At 37.5% G+C, this 26445-nt stretch overlaps 1 protein-coding gene across 7 annotated transcripts; it reads right to left on the bottom strand.

Annotated features, from left to right (window-relative positions):
* Nucleotides 1-55: 55 nt before the first annotated feature.
* On the bottom strand, nt 56-26324 carry LOC110479437 (mediator of RNA polymerase II transcription subunit 1). Of its 7 annotated transcripts, XM_085570647.1 has the most exons (17): nt 26030-26323; nt 13774-13877; nt 12555-12639; nt 12142-12196; nt 11589-11721; nt 10481-10509; nt 8174-8245; nt 8006-8080; nt 6787-6857; nt 6357-6422; nt 5833-5941; nt 5019-5143; nt 4554-4666; nt 3318-3513; nt 2912-3007; nt 2377-2485; nt 56-1325 (listed from the first exon to the last, which is right to left on the bottom strand). In XM_085570647.1, the coding sequence occupies exons 1-17, from the start codon at nt 26094-26096 to the stop codon at nt 1055-1057; spliced, it is 1776 nt and encodes a 591-aa protein (XP_085426773.1). In that variant the 5' UTR covers nt 26097-26323; the 3' UTR covers nt 56-1054. The 7 variants fall into 7 exon arrangements, with proteins under 7 accessions (XP_085426773.1, XP_085426776.1, XP_085426787.1 ...); XM_085570650.1 differs by lacking the exon at nt 2912-3007 and having other exon boundaries at nt 26030-26324; XM_085570661.1 differs by lacking the exon at nt 12555-12639 and having other exon boundaries at nt 26030-26321.
* Nucleotides 26325-26445: the final 121 nt, after the last annotated feature.

The following is a 26445-nucleotide window of genomic DNA, read 5'->3' as shown; positions in this document are numbered from 1 at the left end:
GTGACAAAGAGAGGTGTCTGCATTAATTGTGTATATACAAAACTCATTCAAGTAACTTTTTCTCAATTTATTTAGCATAATACTGACATGGATAAACATTGCTTTTCTTCAAATGCCTGTCTTGTGTTATAGACTCTATCCTGTATGCTAAACACAGATTTCTTCCATGTTCTGGTAGAATATGGTGCAGACAATGTTGGAATATATATATATAACTTCCCTAACTAATTTTTAATTAGTTGTTTTAACTAAGCAGTGCTCACTTTTTGCCAACACCAGTTAAGTTTCTTCACAGACTTACTTTGATCATTAAATCACTGAAACCTTAAGTTTTTTAAAACTAAGCCTGACAATCTTCAATTAACAAAGCCAAAGGAATTTGACAATTGGGCATCTGGGATATTAAATTTATGGCCATTCAAGGACATTAGAGTAACCAGAAGATGTAGTGGAGATTAAGGCCTGGAAAGTTGGAGAAAAATATGAAGGAATAAAAGATGTGGACCAGATTAGCATAAAGAGAAAGAAATCAATAACTAATAGAGGGTAGAATACTAATTAATGAAGATAATTATGTAAATTAAACCAATGAACATTATGTAAATTAAACCAATGAACATTCATGTCTTTGTTCGCAAAAAATGCATAAATAAGCGAAAATTTTTGTATAGCAGTCAGCATTGAGGCTGGAACTTTGTCAGCCACAGATATCTCTTGACCAAGAATAAAGTAATGGTTACCTTCTAACAATAAAAAAGACAATGTTAGAGGTAATCTTATTTACCGTGATGATTTTTGAGGTTTTCAGTAACAAGACAAAATAAAGGTTAATAGAACAGTGTTAGACTTTACAGATTTGGATGTCTAAAAATGCAGATTAAAGGGAACTACTTTCCCATATTTGGAAGTTTGCAAAGAGGAGATACCATTCACAAATTACTAAGTAGGCTTTATTTTTGTTTATAAAACCATCAGGTTTTTTTTCTATTGCATTAGCTTCTGTACTAGCTATGGAATTACTTCCCTCCACAAAGTTTCAGTGCATAGTGAGGGGTTACTTTTTCCCCATGTTATTACCCAGAGTTTCCAGTTTGGCTGTAAAGAGAATTTCTTCTGTACTGTCTGTATTATTTGGCTTATCTGTCACTACCCAGTCTTGCTGATCAGCCCCAGAAAGGCTTTCTTTGAGACTGTTAGAATCTGTAGTTTGCTCCGATTTTAGTCCAGGTTGTTTTTCTGTGTCTGTGTCATGAGTTTCATGGTCAGCTTTCACCTTGGCAGCATTCCTGAAAACAGCTCTCATGACAACTGGGATTGACATGCAACTGAAGAAGGAAATGACACATTAGTCACTACTACAGACATAATACGTTCTTTAAAGTACTTCTGTTTTATAAACTGTGGCTGACACCTGAATGAGAACCAGCATTACCTCCCTTCTGCTTTTGTCTTGTACAACCTGGTGTTACTTTGTAACCATTATATAAACTACATGTGCTGTACTAGAAATATATGTTGACACACTGAAATCTACCGAGTCTTTAAAGTTAGGTATGCACTGAAGTTTTGAAAGAGTGGGAGGTCTTTTAGTCTGGTCAATCCAGTCAACAACAAAAAAAAAGGTTTTAAGGATGCTTCTGGTGTAAACCAAAACTAAGAATATTGAAATATACACATTCTTATTGCATTTTATAAACCTTCATGTTTTGTGTAACACAGGTACACAGGTTTATTTTCTAAAACACTGTACTGGAGGCGGGTTTTTTCCCACTCTTAATCAGGTTCCAGAAACAGTACCTAGTTTAAAATCAGGTTCAAAATCCAACCTGCATTGGTTTTCTTGTCATCAAACAGATAACAGTTGTGGACTAACTTATGCCAAATCACTTAGTGCTCGTAGACTGTGTTCTGAAACAGTTTGTCTAGCCTATGTTCATGTATCACAACTTGCTCATGGAATTTGTTCAGAAAATAAGCCAGAGTCAGTGTTGTAGACATGCCATATACAACTCATTTTCTGAAGGGAACCACTGATTGCTATTAGGTAGATATATTAAAAAGACCTTTCCATGCTATTTGAAGTTGCACTAGACATGAAACTGCAGCTAGAGTCTTCAGAAAAGCATCTTTATTAAAGGTAAAACTCTTCACTCAATAGTCTTTCCTTGCCTCCACATGCTTTCTACTAGAAACACTCCTTCACTGTTAATGTTTACTTTTTTAAAAAATGATACTTAAGACACTGACGTAACTTATTCCCATTATTGTATTACAGCATTTTACGAGAGTGAAGTTTTCCAATTGCTGAGTTCATGGCATTATGAATGCATGAAATTTCCATTTAATGGACATCTGTTAGGAAATAAAAGTACTTACCGTTTCACAGCTCTTGCTATGAAGTCATCAGTAGAATTTAGAGTTGGATCTTGAGGATTTAAATGAAGGTGACATTGGACTTCTCTAGAGGTTGTAACATCAATTACCACTAAGAAGGAACAGAACAGAAAAATCTTTGTTTTGAAGTATTTACAAACATTGAAAACCATCCTTTCATTTTGATGCTTGAAGAGATGTAAGATTGAAGCCAGTGGGAAAAAATTTGCAGCAATATATTTGCATGACTTGCTTTTCCATAATATACTTAAATCAGAAATAGTGGAAGTTACAATGTATTAATTAAATACAGGCCAAGACAAAACAGGACTTTAATATTTGCATTTACTTTCTGAGTATAGAACACCTCCTAGTAAGCAGTTCATACACAAGTGCATTCACTGTGTTTTTTGCTGGGCTGCACACTGTTAAGTGGTCCTTAGACTTTGCAACTGAGAAGCATAGTGCAAGAGCCTAGATAGAACCAAGTCCCCTGTCAGCTCAGTAAAGAGGACAGTAGTAATTATTCTACACATACCACATGCTAAATTCTTTTTCACAGGATGAAGGAAAAAAACAGAAAAGCTGGTGTTCTTGTACGGTACCACTTCAAAGTAAAGCAATTCTGAATCATCTAGAAATAAAAATACTGTTTAGTGATATCCACCATAGAAGTTGTGTTCTTTTTGGCTGAATTACATGCCAGAATTTAAGAAATACTGATACAATAGTCTAATTTTTCATTACTTTGACAACTTAGTTTATGTGCATAGAATGCACATAGAATTTAAAAAAATCAATACAGTGTTAAGAATCTTTAATCACTTACAGTACTCCACAAGTAATGACAGTTTTGGCAAGGGAATAGTAAAATCTATCAACACCCAATTTAGAAACTAGTTTGTCTCTAATACTGTGCCATCACTTCCAGCCACACAATTTACCTTCATTTATATGCTTCTCAGAGACACAGCTGCTAATAAGAGTGTTATATGCCACTTGATGTCGAAGAATCTCTATTACACCAGGCACACACTTTGGATGGCTAAATGGGATTTTACTGACCAAGGCTCCTGCTAAACCTGATTTTTCTGAGCCCTTGTTTATGAAGTAACAGTGCTTTGAGCAATCTGGAAGAGACTAAGCAACAAATAATGGTGATGTTTCAAGGACTGAAAACAGGAAAGTAAAGCTTGATGTTATCAGGCAGTTGTACAATCTACAGCAAAAATATTTTTGAAAGATACATTCCTTGCTTGTCTGTGGTACCTCTGCATTTCCAGCAGAATCCTTAGCGGAAGCTAAATGAGATCCACTCTCCCTCCCAAATACATCCAAATTAGGCAAATACACCCAGAGCCAAGTTGTAAATACTTTTCAGAGCCCTGTAGGCTATAAAAATGTTAGTAACCAAAATAATATCATAGTAATGCTGCTTGACAGTTGCACAAACAGGATAGCAGTTTTGCTGGAAATCTCTTCTGGACATCAGATGTTGTTCCAACCTCTATCATTACTACTTTTTCATGTAGTTAGCCTGTATATAAATCTGGCAGAAAGCATCTTAGCCACAACTTTCTGTTCTAAAACTTTACATCTAATGCAGCCTAAGCAACTGTATTTCAATAATGCAGTTATTAAAAGGAAAGCCTTCTTCAGTTAAACAACCTTGTCTCTAGATAGCAGTTGGCATAATGGTTGTAACACTTTATATTTTATTTCCTGCCAATCCCTTTAAAAGTAATCAATAGTCCCAGTGTTATGTAATTAAGAAATCCTTTTTGTTAAAACAGTGTGACATGCAGCATCATAAAGATCTTCACAAATCTAGGTAAGTATACCTTCTTGGGACTTGCTCCTCACACCAGTCAATAAGTTTCCTTCTTTTTAAGGCATTAATGAAAAAGTTCTGAGCAGTTTTTAGAAGAATAAATATTTGGGTTACACACAAACAAATTAGTGTGACTTCAGCAGCCAAACACATAGTGTTTTATTAATGAGGATGAGAAGCTCACTTACATGAAAGGCTCTAATACTGCTATGTCAATTGAACTATTTCCCAAAGAGCACTTTTGTTGGGATTCTGGGAAACCTACATTGCTTGCTTATGGGGAAATGGTAATTCAGTATATATATCTCCCGCAACAGCACAGTGTGTATCAGATGCACACTATACTTACCACAAAGAAACAAGATTTATTTATAGACAAGTCTTCACTGCATTTTTCTTTAAGAGTAGACTGAACAATTAGCTCATACAGTGGAGCTAGTTTCAAGCCAGAAATATGAATTCCTGAAACCAGATCATTATTTTTATTAGCAATTAGATATAAGACAGTAGGTTATGAAAGCTACTATTAAAAGAAGCCCAATGTTTTGAAAAGACAAAAATACTGATTTTCTTTCTTAATCCCTTTTTTTACTATTGGGAATTTGAGGTAGAGTGTTTAACTTTGCCTGTAATTGTTATATCTTTCTTAGAACTTTTCTGTTTTGCACTGGTTGTTACACTTGGACTGGTAGAACAGAATACGTTCTGCACAAGAAGCAATATTTTCTTTCAACTTTAACATGGGGAAGCAAAAAGCAAATAAGCAATGCATAATCACAGAAGTACTTAGTCTTAAAAAACAATTATAACATGCCTGTGAGCTTCTGTATCTCTTCAATACTGGATGAAGACATTGGAACAGGCTGATGAAACTTCAGAACAAAATGAGCTGGCAAATCCATGCTGAGTTCATCAGTCAGTTGCAAAAACGAAGGGTTGCTAGGAAAAAAAATTGTCAGAATGAAAGTTTTTTTACAGAAATTGCCATAACAAGGACTCTTAGTGCAAGGCCACTGTTAGGTCCCTAGCAGTTTATGATGTTCCATACATTTTCTGACTTGAAAAGCGTTTTGCTTTATAAATGCAACTTTAATAGTTTAAAACATGGTTAATGTGAAAACTGACAGAAAGGAAAAGTGAGACAGAAACTGAATGGTGTTTTTTACAAATAATTTTAAAGTATTTTAGTTCATGAAGTTACTTCAGACTTCCCCTCCAGACAACACTGATGTAGAGAGAGATGTCAGTACCCCTAGTGGGATGACAAACTATTTCTGTGTATTTTAGGTGTAATATCTTTCGGTATATGCTTTCTTTACTGTTAATCTATGAAGGACTTGCTTGTTGAATACTAGGAAGTTCAGTAATATTGTCTCTTTCTGCTTCAAGTCTATGAATAAATTCATAGTTCAATGCAACTGACACAGTTAAATATGAACACAATACTTTTGAAGTCCATTTGAGAAAACCGTAAAAGCCACAGATTATAGACTGTGTAGCTATGGAGCATAAAGCCATAAATAAAACCAAACTTCTTGTTTCAGCAGAGGCTAAATGTAAATTAAACTGAAGTCAGTGCCAGTGACTTCTAAATCCATTTCTGTATTGACAAGTGTCCAGAGCCTCACCTATCCTCTCCAGCTTGAGGTTCTATAATTAATGGAGAAAGAGGCAGTTTGTGGAGTGTATCTGTGCCTTCAACAGTTACAACTGTTTTTGTTCCACATACCTGGGAACCTGAGGGAGAAAGAGAATGGCATTATTTTCCTTAATTTAGTGTATATTAATCCTATGCATGCAAAATATACAATGGTAAGGACTTGGAAGGTCAGGTCCAACTGAGCCACAGTGGTGTGGGCAGTGAAGAGAAGCATACACTGACCAAACCCAGAAGGCCAAAGTTGCCCAAAGATGATAGCAGCAATAGCTTAGTCAACAAGGAAGACATGGAAAGTAGTTTCCTGATGGACATTAAAACTGTGCTAAAATGCATCACATAAACTGTTCTACTAAACTAGAATTTTAAATGTTAGTTCTGAGCTTTAATTAATTAAATTTTCTTAATGAAACAATTAATTAAATTTGCTTTAGTATTGAAAAACTCTTGTTAGCTATTTCTGCTGAAACAGCAGAATAGCTGAAATAGCTTTACCATGATTTAGCTCTGCTTCCAAAACTTGGTAGGGAGAAATGTAAAATTCAATGTTCATTGGGGTTCCTGAGGAATAAAAAAATAATGGTTACTATACAGGTCAGTAGAGGAAATATGTTGGGTGCCTTGACACAAAGGTGAAAAAAACAACACTGTAGATGGGTAGAGGGGATTCCTTGTAAAAGTACATCTCTACTTACAGTATCTGTTCTATATATGTTCTGTATATCTGTATGTTATCTGAGAATACAGGCACAGTAAGTCCCTACAGCAGGTTTTATTTATAGTAGAGGATCTTTCCTGTACACAAGCACCAGCTCAGTGTGTTTTGATTACAATTCTTTGAATCAGAATAGAAAAGAAAAAAAGAAAGGTGGGGGGGAGAAAAAGAAAAAGGGGGGGGGAGGGAGAAAATAAGGAAAAAAATCACCTCCAGTTCTTGGCACCAGGTGTCCTACTTTTCCATTAAGTACTTCAGTAACTCTGTTTAGATCCTGTGTTCTATTTCAAAACACATCTTAATTAGTGTTTCCTGCATTGCAGTGCTAGTCAGATTCATGTAATTTCTAATTTGTATCCTTAATAAAAGAAGACAATGTTTTCTTGGAAGCAGATTGTATGTCCAGCATCCAAAAGACCACAACTCTACACATTTATTAGTTCTGGGACTTGGGCTTCCACTTCCCCCATATCAGAGCTCTTTCATGTTGCACTTTGGTGTGCTATTTACCAGAAATGAAGGGGGTCACAAATATTAGAGTAGCAACTGGTTGGGCAAAGAATGAAGAAATAACCTGGATAAACTAACTTGAACAGAACCACTCTCTGACTTCAAGGGTGTTCATATAGATGATACATACAGCCATACGTTTACATAGCTGTGTACTAACTCTGCAGTGCATTGACTTAACAGCATATTTGGGACAAATAATCTATTTAACTTATAAATAATATTTACTGAGAAATCAGTGACCAGCACATTAGTTCATAGTGTTATTATGCTTCATAAGGGAAAAGTGCAAAAATAATCCAAGAGGGTGTTTCAAATTACAGGAGGCCATACCTGCCAAAGTATGTATATAACTTAGTAGGCAAGGTATCAGAGAAGATATTTCAAAAATCCAGAAGGAAAGCACTTCCCCCCTCTGATTTATTGAAAATAATGAAAATCCTTATATAATTACCAAAAGGTTTAGGAAACTGTTTCCCATCTATCTGTAATCCTCCTCTATAAAAAGACAAATGAGAAAAGGGAGACAAGGCATCCACTCCTCCTGATCTAAAACCTGAGGACCCAAATGATATACCCAAACAGCAGAACCCCAAAAGGTCTATTTTACTTCTGCCACAGGGAGATCTAAACATGACTGCTGACTTTCAGATGCACTGTTTGCTCCCAGTGGGTGGTCATGTGCACACACCCCCCAAGCTTTGTAACCAACCAGGAAGTCCCTTAGATAAAGCACAGGATTTCAGTAGATTGACTCGTTTGCTTGTCTGGGGCTGACAAAGGCTTCAAGTTTCCCAGTGGGAGAAAACTCATTAGCCTTCCACATCCTGCTCTATAATTAGATCAGTTAACATGATTTTTAGTGAAATGAAGGATTTTGGGTAGAGGTAAAGGAACAAAGACATAGACTATAAGTTACCTGTCAAGAAGAGACATTGAATAAAGGTCTTTTTCAAGGGCCTGCAAAGCAAGATATCCCTTAGCTTTCATTTTGCTGGGAGAGAAAAAAGACAATTCATTATTTTTGTAAATAAATGAAAGTTAGGTTATGGATTTCAAAAGTTTTTGAGTAAAAAATAACTGCAACCTGTTTCCTGGAATTTGATACATATTTGACAGGTCTTCTAGAATCTTGCCAAAGGCATCATAGTTCTTCACCCTAACAAAAAGAAATAATGACTATCACACTACTAAATGAGATGGAAAATAACTCTTTTATACATAATTTAATAGAAAAGGCACCATTTCAGAGTGACAGTGGCCCCCTTCATCAGATCAAGTAGCAGTAGTGATTTAAATTTTCTTAGAAGATACCAGAAAATGGGAACCTTTGGTTTTGTTGCAAGAAGCACTGTACTTATAACTGAAACTGGCACTGAAGTAGGCACTACTGAAAGCAATAATTGTACATGAAATGCAAATACGACAGCTCATCAGTTGGAAAACACTTTTCCTGATGTTCCAATAAAGTTAGTCATGTAGTACTACTTCCCTAGGACCTTGCATGCATACATTGATTTTTTAATTAAAATATTAAAATTGTATTAATGCTGCACTTCACAGCACCATGTGAGACAGGCCTTAAATATAACTGATAGATACATCAGCCAAAAAAAAAAAAAAAAAAAAAAAAAAAAAAAAAAAAAAGGCGGGGGGACAAGTGATTTGATTTATAAATGAATGGTTCAGACTACTCAAACCCCAGAATTCCTGTGGATTTTGACTTGGTGTGACAGCATGGAGCAGTGTTCAGACTAACCCATCAGGTAAATTACTCCTGTGCTTAAGTAGATTTTACATGAGTTTTACAAGCCTTACTAGATTCTGGTGCTGCAGTCACACAGACTGCTCAAGACTTTTCTTCCTTTCCTATGCAGATGTGGCTGCAGTGTGGGTCAGCAGAGACAAAATTAGCCTGCCTGAATTTTACATTGGGACAAATTCTTTCAAACCTGGAATCTAAACAAGTCACTCAGTTCTCCTCTGTCTCTTTCCAGCTAGATTAGTGGGAAGCAGGGAAAAAGAAGGGAAGCAAGCGTGTGTGGTACAGGAACAGACACAACAGTAGTCTATGCATTAGATGGCTGGTTCATCTTAATTTTTTACTTTGAGACTTGTGGGAAACATTACACATATAGCAAACTGCCTTACAACCAAATAAAATACTACACACCAAGAGGTGTAGAAGGGATACCTGTGCTTTGTGACAAACTTAACAAAACCAGGAAAGCAGAAAAGTAGCACCCACAGTACCAGTGGTAACTATATGCCAGTGCTCAGAGCCAAACTGCTGGCATTAACATCACTGTAAGTAATAAATCTAGGAAAATGCAAGTTCAAGTTTTAAGTCATAGCTGTTTACACCCCTAAAGCTAAAATAATTTCATTCCTGAGGAAAAAGAGGGTTAAAAAAACTGATGATGAGTAATATAAAAGAGAGATTAAACACTAAAGGTCAATGATTGTTCTTTCTCTTTTTACCTTCCCTATCTATTATTTGGCCACAGTATTTAAATAAGAATCCGATTTCCTAAATATACTAATTATTATTAAAATCTGGAATCTTGATCATAGTCACTGAAGAACTTGTAAATAGACTTTTGAAGTGGTGGCCTGACCTGGAACAGCAACTATTCAGACAGAACAAAATGTGGTAATAATAAATATATATAGTGCCCTACTGCTACATGAGAAATTAGGGTCACATCTCCCCACTATGTATTTGCAAAGAAACTCAGGCCATGTGATATCACCTTGCTTTCATTGTTGTGAGAGCAGCCTGAAGGACATGCAGTTAAAGTATTTGCATAAGGACAATACGAGGGCTATTTAATATTTGATGGAAGGAGCAGAGGAAAAGTAATACCTAGTTTGTATGTGTAAATCTGTCAGTTCTGAATTGTCATCATCAGTCCATTACCAAAACTTTGGGTCCAAGTAGCTCTATAATTCTTGCAATCAAGACAAAGGTCAGTATTGCAAGGCTTTGTTGACTGACAGCTAGAGCCAACATATTGGGGATTACTCTTTACCCTTGCTCCATTGAAGCAGATGAATTCGATGGAATGACTTGAGAAATAAAAAATGCCTGGAGTATCTTTACAAAATTATATTTGCTGCTGTTTTAGCCTTGAATTTACAAATTTGAAGCAGTTAATAATAATTACAACGACAACCAACTTCCAATATGGAGGATTGGAACCAACTTCCCACAAAAAATGGAACCCAAAACAGTGTCAGTTCTATTGTTTTCTGGATTCATATTATTGTTCCCTGCTTTTCTTTCCTTTTTCTTTTTTTTTTTTTTTTTCCCTCTTCAGTTTTTCTACTGGAATGGTTCTAGCATCAGGTATTCCTTTCTATTCAACATGAAAGCCTATATGTGATTCTTTACCTTAGAAGCTGGACCAAATCATCACAAACCTACAGGAATAAGAGACAGGAGTTTCATCTTTCTTGTCATTTGTGACACATCTTCTATAAGCACTTCATTAGTAATGATAAACTTAATCCCCATTACTTTTAAATAGCTGTATAGTTAGCATAAAAAAAAAATCCCCAACACTCAAAACCAATACTAACAGTGCAATAGTTAAAAAAATATTACTATAATAATTGGAAGAAATCCTCTGTGAAAGAGGATAAAATTAACAGAAATAGTTTGTTGATAAACTCTTTCAGAAAAAAAAATTGCATCTTGGCCAGTTTTTCTTTTCTTGGTTGTGCTAGAATTCTCTGAATATGCATTTTCATTCTAATGATATTGTCCAGCACTCATTGATCAACAGACCTGTGCTGGTTAAATGAGCAATCTGAAATTCCAGGACTGACTTCAATGAAAAATAATGGACAAAGTTAACTCCAATATAACAATTGTAATAATGTAGTTGCAATTGTAATAATTAGTGCCAAGAAAAAGAGTTTATGTTCCCCAACCCCTACACAACAGCTTGTTGTTATATCTTTGACCTGAAGGGTTGTCTGTAATTCTGTAGCAACTGCAGGACATTATATGTGAACTTCAGGGTGATATTCTGTGAATAATTTAATAGAAATTTTGCCAGAAAAACATCCCCACTAATAGAAATATATATACTCCTAAAGAAGGCAGAATAAAAAACAGTATTAGGTCCAAGACATTCACTGAGCATATATATTGCACTACACCTTGGCGGGAAAATATTTTAAGCCCTTATTATTTACTCTATACTGGTAGCATTGAAGCATGAAGATAAAAATATTTATGTGCGATACCACAAAAATCTTGGAAGGTGAGTCTGTCAGCTGACTTTTACTGTAATACTTAGCACTAGAGTATTTAGTACCTGTAAGTGAGTTGTAAGTTTAGGTGAAAGATTCAGATGCCTAAAGAGGTAGCTAGTGTCATGAACAGGCTTCCACATGTGACAAGACCAAAAGAAAGTCAAAACCTTTCTGACATAACAGCTGGAAGCCAGGTAGGAAACTAAAGGGTCATGAGAGACAGAGACAATTAATTTTACCACAGGAGCTTCTTCAAAGTGAGCCAACTTTACATCCATCACATCTCCATCCTTCTCCAGCTGAATTTCTAGATAAAACATCATTGATGTTATGTAGCAGGCAGTCCCACTGGGGCTAACATGAACAGTAAGTCTGAGAAGGATGAGAAAAAGAAAAATAAAAGCTTGTATATATTAAAATTCTGTCACTTAAAAAAGGAAATGAGTATAGTTCACTTGGTCATGAGAAGAGACAATAGGGATGTTTCAAAAATAACTCTTCCTTGGCTCAGCTTCTGAAAACTAGGCATGTATTTGTGCTCTGCTGTCTGCATTTTAATGTTGGTCAGCTCAAAACTATTAACCTCAGTCTGTTGCTTTGGGATGTAGGCATTTATACCCTCTCTTTACCCAAAAACCTTCTCCACAAAAGGCTAATCAAAATAGGCAAATACACACCTAGAATTAGAATACTGAGCTAAAAAATAACATTGTTGACAAGCCATCCAGATGGTATTCCTCTCTGGACTTGAGCCATGCTTGCTCATTTGCATTTATTCATTAACAAACTTACCCTTTTTGTCTGGCTAAAAGTTCCAATATGTTCATCACAGAAAACATGGATTTAGCTGCAAAAACCAAAAAGGCAATTTAATCAAACTGCAATGATCAAGAAGTAGAACCAGTATTTTCTTAATTTAAAGGATAATATTTAGGTAATGAGAAAATAGTATCTCTTGAATGACTTGTCATTAATGACAACTATTATGATTAATAAGTGCTGTGCTGTGTAGAAAATATTCTCAGGCTTCAAGAATAGCTATAGCCTGAAGGCTTAGCCCAAAGATGAGTCACAAGTCTCTTGTCTCTTATCTACCTCTGTGTTTGTACATTTGACCTCTTCCTAAAGAAAATCAATAGAGAAGGATTGGTAGATTCCACACAATATTAAAAAAATGTACTTTGAGTTATCCAAGAGCTCATTACCATTTAATGTCCTCTCTATCTTCTCCATGCATGAAAGCAATAGACCATCTGGAGCATTACTGACAGGCTTTCGATGTGGGTTATCCTAGCACATTTGTGAAAACAAGAGACAAAGAGAGATACCTTAAATTACTAGCTAAGAGACAGAGCACACAGATGCCCCATACTACAAACCTCTGGTTGTTTTTGTCAAAGACAGGGGTTACCTATGATCTCCAAAATGGCAGCACTAAATGGATTTGTGAAGATATTATTGTGCAGTAATTACATACCAGATGTAATTGGTATGTAATTTGGAGCAAGGAGTGGCTTTCCATTCCCCTGTCTTTTGATGTAATCACTAGATGTGTCAGCTAATTCCACTGTGAAGCTAAACTAAGAAAATACTTGCGTTTTTATTTTAGAAAAAATCTGCCTGAGTGAATAAAACAGATCAGTAAGTGCCACAGGAGTACTTAGATTAGAATACAAGTTAGCTTGTGAAGCTATTCACTTCAGTAGCAAGCAAACTCTCCCAGTTTCTCTTCAAGCTCTTGCCTGAAAACTTCTCATACTTCACACTTCAATTAACAAAGAACACTCACTGCCGAAGAGTTTTCACTTTGTTCAAATTCAGGACATTGTTTTCAGAGTAAAGCTTGAATTCAGCATTAATAAAAAGAAGCATGGAAACAAATGGGAATTTTTATACTGAGCTCACAGCAGTTGTGCTAAACTGCTCTTTATGAAGATCATTCTTAAATTAGCTACTGGAAGGGCAGGCATGGAATGGTATATCACAGCAGCAGAAAGTCTGGATATCAGATTTCAGACCAGTTTCTAAAATACAGTATTTCCTCCCAGTCCTATAGGCAACAAATTATCTTTAATACTATGAATATGATAATGATCATGAATGTAACTTCAACTGGTAGACAATCAGTACTACCTCCTGAATAGTTAAAACAACGTTAAAACAAGTTAAAACAATGCAAGAAACAACCCCTAAAGTGTTAAAATTAGGCAGGACACTTTATAACCCATTGTCCTAAGACAATGGAGAGCCAGGTTATACTAGGCACCAAGTTTTTCTGGGGATTATCTTTTGGTTGGTTTTGGATTACATGGGCTTTTTGGTTAGTTGGTTTTGCTTGTTTTTGAAAGCAAGTAATTTCTTAGCTACCTTGGAAACATACTCTTACACCACATATCCTTCTCTCACCTAACCTGTGATTCTTACCATGCAAAAATAAACAAGTTTCAGAGTTTCAGTCCATGGCCTTTGTTGGTATTTTAAATGCAACTGTTCCATTAAAGCATTTGTAGAAATAGCTGTCACAACACCTGAAAAACATGTCAAAATTTTCTAAATATAATGGCAACCAGAAATGCTGGAGGAGGACAAATGTAAAACCTTGCTAAGGTTATATATGTTATGCTTCAAAGAAGGAATAAAAAATGTTTTACTTGAATTTTGCACATACAAGCATCTAATTTTTGTAAGATTTTGACAGAAAAAGAGCAGGAGGAGATTTGTATAGGTAAGTATTCTCAATATTAAATACAGGTATGCAGCCAAATCTTCAGTTTGTTAAACAATTTGGCTTTCTTTACCTATGCACAATTTCTTATGTGTATTTGTTTATAAATACCAAGGCTTTGCCACAGACTTGAGATATCCAGACAGACTCACCTAGAGCTCATTAAAGCTCACTTTAATTAGAGATATTTTTTTTATGATGAGAGTGTTAGGACATTAGAACAAGTTGCTCAAAGAAGTGGTGCACGCCCCCTTCCTGCAAACATTCAAGGTCAGGTTGGACAGGACTCTGAACAACCTGATCTAGTTGAAGATGTCCCTGCTTATTGCAGGAGGGTTGGAGTGGATGGTCTTTAAGGGTCCCTTCCAACCCAAATTATCCTGTGCTTTTGCAGAGGATAAAACACAGGAGTGAATTTCCAAATACATCAGAGTGAGACAGGTAGGAAGACTTCAAAGTTATTAATAAGAATAAATTGAGTCCTGGAACATGCCACCCACTTTGCACTGCCCCAGAACCAGAAGAAATATTACAAAGGGCTTCTTTGACTTAGTGGGCACAACGGAGCTGCAGAGATCTGGCCCCTTTGAGCCAGCGGCACTACATGGGGAACAGAGATGGACTAGATCCTTTTGCATACACCAAGAAGGGATAGTGAGAAGGGACTGGCAGCTTCTTCCTCCAGCAGGGAAGATGATAGAGCAGCAACCCCAACTCCCTGTAAATCAGGCCACTTCAACCAGCTGGAGGAAGAGGAAGCAGTGGACCCTAACCAGCTCTTGCAAGCACACTCACTGGGAACATGCCCCCACTCGACCATGCCTTCATGCTAATAGAAGGGCTGCAACCCACCCTGTATCTCCATTCACACTGCAAGAAACCAAGCAGTGCATTTGTAGCAGCTGCAACACAGCTCCCAGGTGCTGTGCAAGGCAAAAGCCTTGCTCCTTCAAAAAACTGGTCCCCAGTGGTTAGTGTTTTTCAATTTGGGGCTTGATAAGCACAGCAGTATCACCTCTGCTACTTTTTACAAGAGGTACCCTGTTAGCCATGTTCTTCCACATCTAAGGCATAATGTCAATTCCCATCTTTTCAGAAGGTGTCATATTCTCAGAGGCTGAATTTAACTGGGGGAGGTATGATAGTAACAATCACTCAGCAAAACAGGAAAGCACTCCAAAAGGGGGTTGTTCATCTTGCTTTTTAGTGGAGGGAGTTAAAAAAACAGTATTGATAATGTTTGCATTGTATTTGTACAAAAATGTGTATATTTTGTATCCACCTCAGTTGCAGTCTGCTTGTACATAGGAATCAGTGCACAATGGCAGTGTGAGGTTCAAGGGTTAATCCTGGACCTTTGTACAGGCTCTAGCTCAAAATGTGGTTACTTGGCAATGTCAAGGTCTACAGCAAGAAGAGCATATCTCCTACATAAACTCTGGGTGGCACTGTTTCAGGATACCTTACAGCAAACCTGCTTCCAGCTATTATCCATCATGCTGCAGTGCCCGAAATAGTCTCATACCACATAAAATAGAGTATTTTTGACTTGGATGTAGGAACCTGAGTAGAAACTAAGTAGTTCATTGGCCTCACTAAGATTACACAAAAAAACTAAGCATGCGCCTAGGAATCCCAGGAGAAGTGTATGTCAAAAAGTGGTATTTGTCTCCAGACAGGTGTCAAGCATACTAATTAGAGAAAGTCAGTGCAGCTGAGCGAGTTAAATATATTTGCACTTCAGCTTTTACAAAGGAGGTGAAATGTGATGAACTAAATTGATAATGTAATTCCAAACTTGTGGTAAATCACGCTTCTGTAAAATTATTCGTCTGGTGTATGGTATTAAATACTAATTTACTTTTTAACCTGACATTAGCAGTGAACACAGGTATAATCATAGCTGTAATCATGAGCTTTACCTGTTAATTGGTGCATGAATTTAAAAACATGTTTTCAGCATTTCTAGGGAGTCATTTTAGCTTAAGTTTGTTTGAACAATCTATTGAAATGTTTTCTGCTGAGCAAGAACATTTACTATGGCCCATATAAATTAGGTTGCCTTAGTCCAGATCACATGAATGGGTATGTGCAAATATGACATACCACAGCTTGGTATTGCTTAATATTTTTGTGTTATTTTTCATAAATGTTTTTCTAAAGTTCTTTGGAGTCTCTGTGATCTTGATACTAACTACAGTGGTTTGATCATGTCCTGAATAAGCAGAAAAGTAAATTATTTGCTATCTTGAAGAGAACACTTCCAAAATAACAGAAGAAGGATACACTCCATGGCTTACCTGATCTGCATAATAACTGTTCTGCAAATAAACAGAGAACTTCAAGTTCAATTAGTCACAGTATGGCTGATTAGTACAGTATAGCTTATAAGCCTAAAATACACTTTAACTTTTAAACAAAAAAAGCTTTTTCCATTGTGCTCAAATGTATGTATTTAGGTAAATGATTTTGCATCATTTTTCCAGGATAGAAATAGTGCCAGATTTTCATAACAAGATAAATATTCCAAGATAATTATTAGTCTTCACATAAAATTGCAAGATTGGAAAAAATATTTTTCATATGAGAAATAGAAGTTTAAGCATTGTCAGAAAGTTCCTCACAACAAGGTGCTGTTCCAGTATTCAGAACTGTCATATTGAATTACTGCACTTGAGAGAAGAGTTAAGAGTGATGAATATTTAAAAATGTTATAATTATAGCTTCTCAGGCATATTAAATACACAAATATTTAACTGGGTCAGTTTGTGGTATTAAAAAAAAAAACAACAACTGGACATGCATTATCATGAGTACAGAAAATAATTGGAATTACTGCATGAATCCTAGATGCCCACCTGCTCTGGATTACTCTCTCTTTGTTCATCAAAAACAGCTGCTGAAAGAATTGTTCATGTGTGCAGTTACTTAATAAGTTGTCGCCAGATTAAATCCTCTTTTGCTCTCAAATGATTTCAGGATATCTTATTCCCTTTTAAAGGGAATAGGTATGCTTCTTCAGGCACCTTTTGAGAAATTAATTATTATTATTATTTGATTGATTTTTGTAATGGTTGCATCTTGCTAAATTCCTGAATGTAATATGCTTCACAGTGCATGGCCTGGGTGCATTGTGATTCATATGAAAATGGCATTTTGTAATTTCATAGTTGTAACATTTCTGATGATTTTTCCATTTCATTGAATGGTAATTTTTCTGAGGAAGACTCAACATATTGCTCATTTATATTCTTGCATGAATTAAATTTTTTTTTTTTTTAGTAAATATACTCAAGATTTATTATAAAACATAAGAAACCTTGGCTTACTGTTGATATATTTGTGACATAATTTCAGAAAATATTCCAGATATTCCATAATCAGTGCAATATTGATGGGGTTTTATGTTTCTGGTTTCTTCTGGCACACTGGGGGTTGCTTTTTTCTATTTTCCTATATCCAGTCTTGATTCTTTTTCATTTAAAGAATAAAATCAAAATAAATCACCAGCAATATATCTTTACTGGCCTGCATCCAGCACTTTATTGGAATTGCATCTTTCCAGAAGCCCTCAGCTGAACTGCTGACCAGAGAAAACAGCAGCTACATAACAGTCCACAGTAAGTCTAAATACAAAACTGGGGCCTAGGGTACTCAGTGAAAACCAGTGGTTCCAGTTAGAACTGAATCATGTGTAAGAGATGTTGCTGTAATTATGAGGACAGAGCTAAAACTGTGTTCTTTCACAAAGTGCCATGGGATTTTAGAGTGATCAGCATTGACAGCTATAAAATGGGCATGTAACAGGAACATGAATCAGCGTTTACAAAAAATGATAAGCATTCAAACAATTACTTTATAACAGCTGTTTCCTAGATGCTCTTCCATCTAAGGCAGGATGGAAGTGCTGCTTAACTTTTATGACCTATACTTTAGTCTGATACGGTCTATAGTTTATGGCTTTACAACCCATAAAAACTACAGTATGTTTTGTCATCTTTCCTTCAGTCTCTACATGATCTCCATAGTTACAGAGTGTGAATATTTAGCTCCTGAGAGTAACATCAGAATGTTGGTGGCTGCATTTTATTTCACTACAGCCATATAGACTGAGCCAGTTTTACTTCATGACTTACTGAATAGCACTTCTGGCACTTAGTCTGAGACACTTAACATTGGCAGGATTTGACTGTTTCCTGCTTCTTCACTGAAAGTGATTAAAATTCTTCAAAGCCAAAGGCTGTATAGACAAACATCAGAAATATAGGTTCATAGCAAATTACCATAGATGTAGAAACACATTGACACAGACAGGGCATATATTTTCCCCATAGTCAAGATATAGCTAACATTTGATTTCTGCTCGACATTAGCATTATAATCTCCAAGTAGATATTGTCTAAATATTTTCCCAAACGCCCTAGATCCATGTGACCACAATTTAAATAACCTCATGAAAGAACATGTGAGGGCTGCCTTCATGTGTGTACATTTGCCATTTACAGGTTTCATAGGACACCATGATTGCTATTCATAACTGAACATTTGTTGCTTTTTCTACATCTCTTATCTTTCTAAGAGTCTTGTGATCATTTCTATAACTAAAATCAGGTGTTGCACCATCATTCATGTTGGTGACATCAGTCAGCATGAGATCAATAGAACCAATCACTTGAGAGCTGCCACAGCTCTCCCTGAAGAGAGAGAAAAAGTGAATGTAGTTGGCACATAATCTGCACAAAATGGCAAAATTAGTAACACCCATACTATGCTGAAGGTCTACATTGAAAATGTTACTGGTAGAAGATGGGGATGGAGGAGGAGGGAAAAGAAGCAGGAGCTAAGAATTAATTGAGGAGCTGAAAATAATGATGAGCACTGAGGAAATCACTGAGGTAGAGGTGTAATACAGAAAGACAGTAATTCTGCTTAAAGGAGCTTTCCACCAGTATGTCTCAAAGCTAACCACACAGGAGCCAGTTTATTGTCTTGTTTTTCCAGACTGGGATGCAGAGAGATGGGGAGAGGAAGTGACTCCTGAAATGCTTGCCACAGAACTAGAAACCAGACTGCAATTTACCTGACTATTCTAGAACATCCTTCAGCACACAGAAGAAAGAAGGAAACTAGCAATGAAAGAGGTGGAGAAAGGGACTAGAAAATCACAAGAAAAAGACACAAAAAGAAACATTATGTAAGTATAAAACCATATAAAGTATGAAAACCAGAATTAATAGAGAAAGGATATGAAAAACAAAAAATACATTAATAAGAATATATTAAATAATTATATAGACAATACTAAAATCTGAAAATTATACAAAATTTTGTGTTATTTTAATACTAGAAAAGTGAGATGAGTTTAGGTCTACTTTAAGCTATTTTAAACCAATATTGGTTTGGAGATGATTGTTCAGCTTTAGGGTTCTGATTGAATGTATATAAGGATATGGATTATATAACATGCAGACTAAAAAAAGAAACAGAGCATTGGCAAATACTGATTTCAATAAAATATCATTTAGGAAGGACTCATTTTTCAGGAAAGGCAATACCATAAAGGAGCTCAATCCCAATAAATGCCAATTGAAGCTATTACAGCAGAGCCATGCTGACAGGAACTCCATATAAAGTATGCATTTTACATCATTCTAAGTTGGTTAAACAATTTGACACTGCTTTTCATATCTTATGTTTTAAAACTGAAGCTAATTAAACTATGAAGGCTTGTTATAAATACATGCAATACACATTCAATTATACATTTTAATGCTTTTATATTTTTATACACTTGGTAACTACTTAATTATGTTCTTAAAAATATTTTGTTCATTCTTATATATTATGAACCAACTTCGCTGTAACCCTGTCAGATTTCCAGATTCCTAGTCACCTACTAGAATGATATGATTTGTCCTAGCTCTGTTGAATGCCAAGATGAATGAATGCAAACTCATCATTACTCATGAATTCCTTGTTATACAAGTCACTTAACCTCACTTTCTCTATAGGGATGATGCATTTGGGGATAAACCTTTTCAAACTGGTAAGAAAGCTGTAAGTGTTAAGAACCACGACTAGCTTAGATGGACTACGGCGAATATTTTCATTTGGACAGATAATAGAGGTAAGGAAATACAAGTACCTTATTACCCAAAATCTTATTACAGTCATCCCACTATGTTTTTTTAGGGTGTATATGTTTGTTTGCAAGTGTAGGGATACACATGTGACAGGTTTGGAGACAGTCACAGATGGTGTGAAGCTTCTGGGAAGCTTATAGATTATGTCCTTGCACTGAGCAAGAATAGAAGAACAAATGTCCACACAACCTCTGTGTGTGTGTGTCGATTTGTAGCAGTCAGAATTTGTACTGCATTGCATATTTATTTATCTGCGTGCATCACAAAAACATTCCCCAGGCTGTATGTGCTGAAAAAAGCATAAAGAATGACTGTGCCTATAGAGCTTAACCTCTAATTGTAAAAGGCAGATAAAAGCTGGGATGGGAAATGGAGGGACTGGCCAAGATCAGAGCAAATTAGTGACACTGTGAGAGTATGCCATAAAGTTGGCAAGTAAATACCTTGCAGTCTCTCACTCACTCCCTTACAGTAGTGGGGGGAGGGTGGGCAGAAACAGGTGAGAAGGCTCAAGGGTTGAGATAAAGACAGTTTAACAGGGAAAGCAAGAGCTGCGCGCTGGGAGTGAAGGAAAACAAGGAATTAATTCACCACTTCCCATGGGCAGGCAGGTGTTCAGCCACCTCTGGAACATCAGAGCTCCACCATGTGTTACTTGGGAAGAGAAATGCCATCATTCCAAATGTCTCCACTCTTCCTTCTTCTTCTCCCACTTTCTATTGCTGAACATGACACCATAAGGTATGGATCATACAGCACATCCCTTTGGACAGTTGGGGCCAGCTGTCCCAGCTGTGTCCCCTCCCAGCTTCTTGTGCACCCCTGGTCTCCTCCCTGGTGAAACAGTGTGAGAAAAGGCCTTGAGGCTGTATAAGCACTGCTCAGCAGTAACTAAAACAACCCAGTGTTATCAACAGTGTTTCCAGCATAAATCCCAAGCATAGCGCCACACTATCTACTGCAAAGAAAATCAACTCTACCCCAGCCAAAACCAACACAGAATAGAGCTAAGATTATATGAATTCCAATCCAGTAGTCCATCATTTAAGACCTGGAGTTGTAGTGCCTAACAGCAGGCACCAAAATAAACTTTATCATATCAGATTTTCCTGATAGTTTTCAGAGAGAAACAGGCACACTCAGAGGGAGATCTGACCACCCCCACAACCAGCAGATGCCCACTGCCTCAAGGCAGCCATCACTCTCTGTTATGTAAAGTGGGAGCCACATCCCAAATCTGCCCTTAGGCTAGCCAGTTATATACCTCAAGAGTAGTATGTCCTTGAAGCCTAGTTATTACTTACACAAAAGCACAGAAAAAAACATGAAGTTACAAACTTGAGAAGTATGAGTATGTTAGTAATTAGGCAAGTAATTGTTTAGCATGTTCTTCACTCATTGTTACTTATGGTACAAACTGAAGGTGGGTAAAAGCTTCAAGCTCTTTCATTTTAATGGGGAGGTTGATTCTGCTCAGAATACATGTGGATTTGGGCTGGGTGATTTCTTTTCAACTGGCCTGCTACTGAGAAACTCCATTAATTCACAAATACATTTTATCCATCCTTACACACTGGTAATAAAGTGTTGTCTAATAAATTTTAATACAGTTCTGCCATCAGCGTAAAAGAGAAGAAATTAACCATAATACCAGGAAACCTTACCTCCATGTATTGATTTCAGTTCAGCAATACTTCACAACACAAAGGCCCACACACCCACAGACCCAGCAGATGCCACGGTAATCAATTCTGGGCAGAAAGGGCTGAAATAGGAGGGTGCCCTCAAGAACCAGTAGGTGGTTTTGTTCATTTACTCTTTTGTCCCTTCAAAAAATTAAGTCTCTCTCACCCTGGAAGATTTATTGAGCACTTGAAGGAAGAATGGATGTTTTATGATGATAAGATGGTTTTCCAAAGAATGTGGTTCATTTATTCATGTCAACAGAAATCTAAGATAAAATTACAGTGTTAAATTATGCATACTTTAAATATAAATTGTGTGCTACTAAATGTGCGCTAAAGGGAACGAGTACTTTTTGCGCTGTGGGAATGGAAGTTGCACATCAATGTTTTTCCCTAAATTTCAGACATGTTTTGTCTGACATGTCCACTGTAGCTTTGGCTTTTTAAAATAAATGAGATATTTGTCAGTTGATTTCTTAGTTGTATTAAGGTACATAATGCAAGTACTACTAGGACACAATTAATTACATCTCTACCTAATTATTCTTCACAATTTTTTCCCTTCAAGAATTTTATGTGCAGAGCTGTAATGGCACAGATGCTAATACATAACAAAGGACATTCATTACCTACACCCTTCATAGCCACATTGCAAGTATCTACTACACTACCTGTATGGTTTCATTCATTACCTACACCCTTTATAGCCACATTGCAAATGTCTACTAAACTACCTGTATGGTAAAACCTGTATGGTTTTAGGTACCTATTGTAGCATTTGAACACCAGAGAGTGATTTAAACCTCTTGTTGCCTTGGGCTGTGGACCCTAGGTTCTTGTACAGACAAAGAAATAGTTGCAATACCTACTCTCCTCTGACCAGTTGCTCTCTTACACAGAGGAGCCAGAGTCATGCCATAAAATATACCAGGTGCTCCAGAGATGCTCTTGCTACAGTCACTTGTTAGAAATTGAATAGGAATTATTAATGTAGTGCATTTTCATGGAAATACGTCTTTTAGTTTTGGGTTAAAGAGCTCATTTTTTTTCCACTTGGTTTGAGTAAGATGCCAGGGGACAGATCCAAGCAAAAAATGAAAGGTATACTATAAACTGTTTTTTATTGCATTACAACATGCACTTTGGGCCACAAAACAGAAATTCAAAATAAGGTTGTTTTTTTTTTTTTTTTTAAGATAGCTCTAAAGAGAGATTAAAAGTACAAAGACCACATTCATTAACAAGCAGCATGGTGCAAAATGGGGATGAAATCTCTCCCACTGTAAAATGAAGAGCAGGTTCAAGACCACCTGATTAAACTGAATAGCCACAAGTCTATTAGGGCCTGATGAGATGCATCCCAGGGTCCTGAGGGAACTGATGTTGCTGCCAAGCCATATGTGGAAAACCCTGGCAGTCAGGTGAAGTGCTCAGTGACTGGAAAAAGAGAAACATCATTCCTATTTTTAAAAAGGGAAGAAAGGAAGACCCAGGGAAGGACATACCAGAGACCTCCCCCTTCTTGGGAAGACTGTGGAGCAGACACTCATGGAACAATGTTAAGCACATACAATACAAGGAGATGATCCAAGACAGCCAATATGGCTTCACTAAGGGCAAATCATGCCTGACCCATCTGGTGGCCTTCCACAATGGAGTGACAGCAACAATTAACAAGCAAAGACTGACAGATGTCAACTACCTAGACTTCTGTAAGCTGGTCCCACATGACATCCTTATCTCCAAAATGATGACACAGATTTGATGGATGGAATATTCAGTGGATAAGGAATTGGCTGGGTGGATGCAGCCAGAGTTGTGGTAAGTACTTTTATGTCCAGGTGGACACTGGTGATGAGCTGTGTCCCTCAGGGGCCTGTCATGGTACCAGGGCTCTTTAATACCTTCCTTTATCAATGACACTGTCAGTGGGATTGAGTGCACCCCAGCAAGATTCCAGACCTGTGAAGCTGAGTGGTGCAGTTGGTTCAACAGAAAGAAGAGATCATATTCAGGTGGGCAAGCTTGAGAAGTGAGCCCATGGGAACCTCAAGTTCAACAAATCCAGGTGCAAAGTGCTGCACCTGAGTCAGGGCAATACCAGACGTGAGTTCAGACTGGGAGAAGAACTTGTTGAGACCAACTGAGCTGAGAAGGACTTAAGAGGGTTCACTTGCAGCCCAGAAGGCAAATGGTATCCTGGCTTGTATCAAAAGAGGGGTGGCTAAGGTACGTGATTGTCCCCTTCTACTCTGCCCTTATGGGACCCAAAGTAGAGTGCTGTGTCCAGGTATGGAGTCCTTAGCATAAGAAAGATGTGGACTTGCTAGAGAGAGTCCAGAAGAGGCCACAAAAATGGTCAGAGGACTGAACCATCTCTCCTACAAAGGCTGAGAGAGCTCAGGTTGCTCAGCCTGGAGAAGAGAAGGTTCTGGCAAGAGCTCATTGAGGCCTTCCAGTACCTAAAGGGTAAAAAGAGCAATGTCTTACATGGGCATATTAGTGATAGGACAAGGCGGAAATGGTTATAAACTAAAAAAATTAGATTTAGATTAGATCTTAGGAAGAAATTCTTTATTTTGAGAGTGGTGAGGCACTGGAATAGGTTGCCCAGAGATACTGCAGACACCCCACCCCTGAAAGTGTTAAAGGCCAGCCTAGATGGGGCACTGAGCAACATGGTCTAGTGGATGTCATCTTGCCCTTGACAGGGGATTTGATATTAGATGATCTTTAGGGTCTCTTCCAACCCAAACCATTTTATGCAAAGGGACATTTTCAGAGAATGAAACAGCTGCTACCAACATCTGGGTAAGTACACTGTGTGTCTTACAGGACAAAGGTTATTTTGGACTAGCTCTAGTATTGCAGGAATAAGGAAGTACTGAACGGCTGCAGACATCAGTATTAATGAGACCTTAACTAAGACTCACCCACTCTTTTGCAACAGAAGTGTTCTGGAATAAGTATTAAAAAGTTATACAGCACAGAGATACTCAAAAGGCTGCAGAAGTTGGGCCAGGATTTCTTGAGGACTCCTGAATCATTATTTGTACAGGATCATGCAGAGACTCTTTCAGTCTTTTCATGGTCTCATGAAAAGTCTTATGACATATACTATGAAAATTTTCCCTTTCATGAAATATCAAAAATGTTTTATTTTCAATGTTTGGTTGACTCAGTGTTACTAGCTTTCCTTTCTTCTCCTCCTTTTTTTCCCTGCCCTCTCCATTTAAGAGAATCCAACCTTTCTCTGTGTAAATGGATGTATTTAGATATTTTAATCAGAATTAATTGCATCTGGATTGCTATCAGTTTCTCAAATTCTCAGGAATTTGCAAAAATTAGCTCATAATGAAATGTGAGGCCAACAAAACGAAATTCCAGAGGAATATGGACTGAACACTGGCTAAATTATGTCAAAATGTCAAGTTGTCAAAAATTTCAGAAACCATCACAGAGAACAATGAAAATTTTAACGTGCACCTGCTTTGCAAGCAAAGTGCACGTTCCATGAGGTGAACACCAAGATCAAAGTTTTCATCTGAGGTGATAAAATCTGGAATTTCCAGACTTGGAAACTACCTTCAGCCAAACAATTATGTGGGTGAGCAGATGCTTCAAAACAATTAGTATTGTCTGTGAGTGGTTATAGTGTGAAAACCAAAGACACACACTGAGCAGTCAGTTTTGATATATGCACATTATGCTTAGGTTTCATTACATCACTTACATCATGAGTTTAAATCATGTTGTGTTTGGGCAAAGCTCCTCTGTGTGTCCACAATTTAGGAGTAAAAGATACAGTTATTAAGGCACTCTTGCTGTTATTATTTGAATGATTGTAATTAACATGGAAAAGATCTTATCTCCCCATTCTTTTTGGCATCTGTAAAATCCTCCATACATGGAGTGGTCCATTACTATAAAAAAGAAATTAAAAAAAAAAAAAGCAAAACTCTCTTAAGAGCCTCACCGCTTCATGTTCCCTTCTGCCAGTGATCGTTTTCCTTAAACTCAGTATATTAAATGTTGTCCCAGCTTACACTTCTGTCCTGAGGAATGCTCCACTAAAAATAATTGTGTTTATAAACCTAGCGACAGATGTCGGGAATTTATCTCCTTACCATGGCAGGACACGCCTCCTCTATTCTCCAGATGAGGGATTAGCTGGGAAGAAGGAGGGACAGACATCGAGCTACAATGCTTTCTCACTATCTATCTCCCTTAAGTTTCGGCTGAAACAAAGGAGGAGGTGCAGGAAGGAAAGCAGCTGCCGTTTGAGGCTCGGAGTTACGGCGCCGTGGGAGAAGCGGGACACGACTCCCCGGCGGAACGACGCGCCCCGGGAAGGCGCCGGCCGCGTCCCGCCCGTTACCCGCCCCCGCCGCGCCCCGCCGGGCCCGGCCCCGCTCGCGCCGCGGACGGAAGCGGCCGCCCCCTTCCGGGAACCGGGTCCGGCCGCACCGCCCCGCTCCTCCTTGGCCCGCCCCGCGCCTGCGCGCCTCGGCGCCTGACACCGCGCTCCGCCCGCGGGGCGGGG

Source organism: Lonchura striata, chromosome 2 (assembly GCF_050655825.1).
Source record: "Lonchura striata isolate lonStrDom1 chromosome 2, ASM5065582v1, whole genome shotgun sequence".
NCBI lineage: Eukaryota > Metazoa > Chordata > Aves > Passeriformes > Estrildidae > Lonchura > Lonchura striata.
Note: the sequence above shows the minus strand (reverse complement) of the source record. Positions and strands in the feature narration are given on the sequence as shown.